The following is a 5,594-nucleotide window of genomic DNA, read 5'->3' as shown; positions in this document are numbered from 1 at the left end:
AAAAAAAAAAAAAAAAAAAAAAGAGTAAATGTTGCCTGTCACAGCAATTAATAGAGATCCTTCTCACTCTAAAACCTTACACTCAGTAATGACCTACTATATGCAAAGCACCTCTTACCTCCTTTACCACACCATTCATTCTGAGATTGACTCCTCCCCTTTCCAGAAACAGGACCACCTAAATATTCCCTATTCCAGTCCCTTATCTGCAAGTCATCAAAAGGAAACACAGATTTCAAAAAGAAAACAGACCTTATCCGTAATCCTTGATAAGGATCTTCCAAATTTAAGCCTATGCCAGTTTTCAGGAGGAAACATGAATATAAAAGAGTCTGACCATTTAGACATAATTTTTTATTGACTTTTAATTCCCTTGGTTAGGCTACTGTAACCAGTAAAATACATTTTATTTTAGAATAAAAATTCTAAAGGGTAAATTGAGTCTAGCCATACAAACTACTACCAGTTACTATCTCTGATTCCCAAGTCATCCTAGAGAAAAAAAAAAAAATCTGGACTTTTTTTCCTTTTCCACTCAGGTGAAGAGAATGAGCTTTTTAATCCAATTTTTTGTTTTCTCCTGTATCCAATTCAAGTAGCTTTAAAGTTAACCAAAGGAAAAAACCAAAGCTCAATATTTGATTAAACGAGAAAATATACACTACTTAGAAGCTTTCTTTTCTTTATCCTTCTCCCCCAACTCAAGGCTTAGTAGAATTATGGAAAGAGGTAGTATTCAGTAGAACAGTACACATGCTTTTTCAGGTCCAGAAACACCACATAGATCAAGTTATCATGCTTACATGTGGGGAAAAGGAGGAGGGAGTTTCCTGGATCTCTGTACCTCAGCTCATGAAGCTAATTTCAGTGAATATCCTTGTCTTATCACTATGCCAACAATTCAGAGCTATACATGGAAAACCTACCCTCAACTTTTTGAGTGGCATCTATTGCTTCGATTGTCCCTTCCAGCAAGGAGCGATCAAAGACTAGCCCCCTTCCCACTCCCACCGGAATCAGATTTGCTCAAGATTACAACCCTAATTTAGTAATGTGCAATACATAAAATAGTTCCCACTTTCCTTTTCCAATCCCTTTACAGTCATGAGGGCCTATCAAACACACATCTCAGGACAGGTCAGACTTCATTATATCAGGTATTTTGTTGCTATTCTAAGTTATAAGGCAGTAATACAAACTTTCTTTTTCTTTCTACAGCTTTGTAAGCCTTGTGCCAAAAGAAACTTTTTTAAAAAGCTACAGCAAGATGAGTCTGACTCTAGCTTAGTATGTTTCTCATTACAACAGGCACAGAGAAGAAAGCAACGGGGCATAGGGGAAGAGACGCTAAATATACCAAGAATCTGTGGAAATACAAGCTGGGGCAAATCAGTGTGATCCTTGACTTTGCTGCTCACCATCAGAGCAAACCTGCCTTCTTCCCTCCTAAGCTCCAGTAAATAAACAGAACAGTTTTCACCAAAGTGGCTGGTATAGTCCTCAAATATTGGATAAATATGTGCGTTTTTGTACCCCAGAACAACTTTTCCTCCCTCCTCCTCAACATAGTAAAATAAGTCAAACAAAATGAGAACACCAAATTTTGGGGGAATAATTTTTTATTTAACACTGTAAAGGAAAGAGAGAGAAAACAAGCAAAGATAGGTAGGACAGAAAGGAAAAAGCCAGACCCAGTGACTGACTTGGCATGAAAATGAGGAAATGCAGACAGACCTCAACATTCAACAACATCCACACAGCACTGCTGGGGGAAGAGGAAGATCTGTGCAAACCAGGAGCACCACAGACGACAACTGCCCAGCTTCAACTAAACACTTGTTAACCTCTTTGGTCATTTCTCTTTTTAAATAAATGCCCATAGCAGTATGTGCAGTCTTTTTTCTTCTAAATCCACAAACTCTCTTCTTTCTCTTTGGACAGATGACCTATTGTCATAGTTAAGCAGAGAGTGGGCAGGATATTCCTGATAGGAGGAACTATATGAATAAAGGGGTAAGAGCACAGAAATTTAGCTACAGCTCCATGGTGAGCCATTAAAAGGAAAGAGACACTTTACCTGTGCTCCTTGGCAAGGACCTGCCAAATGTGGGTGCTAAGGTTTGTGGCAACGGAGAGAGATATGGCTGAAGTAGACAAGTAAGACCCTTATTAGCGATAGTCTTGAACCTCAAACTAAGGATTTTAGATTTTGTATCCTATGGAGATAAAAGAACCAGCCACAGAGTCAAAAAGATCTGGATTCAAATTCTGGCTCTGCAACACACCAGCTATTTGTCATTGGGCAAATGAATTTTTTTTTTTTTTGAGACAGGAGTCTCACTCTGTTGCCCAGGCTGGAGTACAGTGGCACGATCTCGGCTCACTGCAACCTCCACCTCCCGGGTTCAAGCAACTCTCCTGCCTCAGCCTCCCAAGTAGCTGGGATTACAGGCATGCACCACCAGGCGTGGTTAATTTTTGTGTTTTTAGTAGAGACGGGGTTTCACCATGTTGGCCAGGCTGGTCTCAAACTCCTGACCTCAAGTGATCCGCCTGCCTCAGCCTCCCAAAGTGCTGGGATTACAGGCGTGAGCCACCACGTCCAGTGCAAATGAGGTTTTGAGATGCTATTTCTGTTTACCTATCTGTAAAAAGGGATACTGCCAACTGTATCTTCTGTTTCCACAGGACTGTTCTGAGAATCAAATGAGAGTCTGGATTTGGAACCTAGAGCCATTTGAATTCTGACTCCAAAGTCACCAAAGCTTTCTCCATTATATCACATTCATCTTAATCTTTCTCTACCTGTTTTATGTATGTTAGTTCTGTGTTTCTAACTAACTAAATAATAAGCTCACATGGGTAGAGATGTCTTTTGTTTTTACTATTCAAAGAATCTTCTGGAGCTACTCAACATTATACAATCATTGGAAGTCTCAGAAAGAAGATATATCCAACTATAGGAAAGGTTTCAGCCATTGTACTATACTAATTATAGTCCACATATAAAAATCTGTGACACATAATCACAGAAAGGAAACATGATCACTGCCCAAGTTTATGAAGACATTTAAGAGCATTAGATTACTAGCTCTGACTCGAACTAAGCAGAATACATACAAAGCAATCATACTTTGTACATACCAACTGAGTTTTGCTTCTTAAGAGTTATTTACTCTGCTTATCTCTCAATACTTGGTTAAACAGAAATTTAAAATACTTGTGTCTTGGCTTCCAAAATGTGTTGATAAACTGACTTCAAATAAGCCTACAAATTTCCATGCATAACAGGTAGTTTTCTGGACACACATCTTAGTCCCAGTCTACGTGAGTGATTCACAACCATGGTTTTGAACCTCTGTGAGGCCATGAGGTTATTAGAAGGAATCTATATAGCATAACCTTCAGCCTGAATAAGTATCTTTCAAGTATTTGTATATACATTTCAATTGGATGTAAATTCTGGTGTGACTAATAAAGATACATTGATTTAGGCCGGGCATGGTGGCTCAAGCCTGTAATCCCAGCACTTTGGGAGGCCGAGACAGGCGGATCACAAGGTCAGGAGATCGAGACCATCCTGGCTAACACGGTGAAACCCTGTCTCTACTAAAAAATACAAAAAACTAGCCGGGCGCGGTGGCGGGTGCCTGTAGTCCCAGCTACTCGGGAGGCTGAGGCAGGAGAATGGCGTGAACCCGGGAGGCAGAGCTTGCAGTGAGCTGAGATCCAGCCACTGCACTCCAGCCTGGGCGACAGAGCAAGACTCTGTCTCAAAAAAAAAAAGAAAGATACATTGACTTAAAAGCTTTACTGAAATCATAGCAGCTTTTTGTTACATATTCTTTAATCAAAAATACTAATAATATGGCTATCACGTTGCTGGAAGGGAATCTAATAATTTGGGGGTTTGTTTTTGTTTTGAGACAGGGTCTCTGTCGCCCTGGAGTGCAGTGGCACAATCTTGGCTCACTACAACCTCTGCCTCCTGGGTTCAGGCGATTCTCCCTCCTCAGTCTCCCGAGTAGCTGGGACTACAGGTGCGTGCCACCACACCTGGCTAAGTTTTGTATTTTTAGTAGACATGGGGTTTCACTGTGTTGCCCAGGCTGGTCTCGAACTCCTGACCTCAAGTGATCTGCCTGCCTCAGCCTCCCAAAGATTACAGGCATGAGCCACCATGCCCAGCCAAGAATCTAATAATTTCTGGACCTTGAAAATTGTATTTCTTATTAGAAAAGGTAAAGAACCACAAGCTTACATCCTATGATTCACAGATCTAAGTGTTCTGGTTGAAAGAGGAAGAAGGGGCAACATTCAAACTACACTTCTGTGGACACCAAATGTAGTTTGGCAGGAAAACATAAAGTTTACATGTATAAAACCTTAAAGTTGAATGCCTATAATGCACTTGTCTGTGGCACGTATGAGATCAAAACCTTACAATGTCATTTGGATCAGACAAGGGCTCTATTTTGATCCTGGAAAGCATCTCTGGTTGTACACATTGTATTCTATGCATTCTATTTTAAACCCCTGGAGCAGCGCAGTGCTCCCCGGCTGAATACTGAGACACTGACATTATTGCAGGCTAGGATTTCCCCCTACAGGATAGCCACTTGTGATGCTTATCCCACCAAAGTTTTCCTCCATCTTACTGCAACAGAATATAAATGAGATTCATTCAGGAAATTCTCAACAAGAGTATTCTATTCTGTAAGTCGCCCCCAATCCCCAGAGCTCCGATGGATTATTCTTGTAAACAGCACTTTTATCTTCCAATCTCTCTACCACAGAGGCCAAAAAGGGTTTTCTCCTAACATCCAAATACCTATTCAGATACCAGCCCTGCTCCTTCTCTTAAAATCTGTCTCCTCACCTGGGCGTGGTGGCTCATGCCTGTAATCCCAGCACTTTGGGACGCCGAGGTGGGTGATCACTTGAAGTCAGGAGTTCGAGACCAGCCTGGGCAACATGGCAAAACCCCGTCTCTACTAAAAATACAAAAATTAGCCGGGCGTGGTGGCATGTGCCTGTAATCCCAGCTATTTGGGAGGCTGAGGCAAGAGAATCGCTTGAACCCAGGGGCGGGGAGGTTGCAGAGGGCTGAGATCATGCCACTGCACTCCAGCCTAGGTGAAAGAGTAAGATTGTGTCTCAAAAAAATAAAAATCTGTCTTCCACTTCTTAAGTCCCAAAGCTGTTTTGTTGTTGTCATTTAAAACAGACTCAGACTATGCTTCCCTCCTGATTTATTAAGATGGATATATTTAATTTGTATTTCTTGAGGGAATAGCACCTGGAAACCAGGGAGAAAGAAGCTGAAGCATGCAGGTCATGAATTATTCCATTTGGTCTCAATAATGTCAGAAAAATTTTTTTAAAAAAAGCAATAGATAACTGTATTATAGTTCAACTGATTATAATATAGAAGCAATGGATGATGAACACCCTTTCCTCAAAGTCTTTTATTCCCAACCTTTGGAAATGATTCGGTTTTTACCTCCAGGGAATCCCTTCATCACAGAGCATAACAGGGTACCAGCCCAAGCCAACATACCAGAGAACTCAGGGAAACAAAGATCCTAACAGTT

At 41.0% G+C, this 5,594-nt stretch overlaps 1 protein-coding gene across 4 annotated transcripts in view; it reads left to right on the top strand.

Annotated features, from left to right (window-relative positions):
• CD160 (CD160 molecule) overlaps positions 1-1,887 on the top strand; it is a 25,526-nt gene extending 23,639 nt beyond the window's left edge. For 2 of the 4 annotated variants that reach the window (XM_017875021.1, XM_017875024.1), the window contains exon 5: positions 1,309-1,887. In XM_017875021.1, coding sequence (XP_017730510.1) covers positions 1,309-1,460 — 152 coding nt within the window. In that variant the 3' untranslated portion in view covers positions 1,461-1,887. Of the gene's footprint in view, positions 1-1,218 lie in introns of all 4 variants that reach the window. The other 2 variants (XM_017875028.1, XM_017875031.1) reach the window with 1 other exon arrangement.
• The last annotated feature ends 3,707 nt before the right edge of the window (positions 1,888-5,594 follow it).

The sequence above is a fragment of the Rhinopithecus bieti genome, unplaced genomic scaffold, assembly GCF_001698545.2.
Source record: "Rhinopithecus bieti isolate Rb0 unplaced genomic scaffold, ASM169854v2 scaffold_1234, whole genome shotgun sequence".
NCBI lineage: Eukaryota > Metazoa > Chordata > Mammalia > Primates > Cercopithecidae > Rhinopithecus > Rhinopithecus bieti.
Note: the sequence above shows the minus strand (reverse complement) of the source record. Positions and strands in the feature narration are given on the sequence as shown.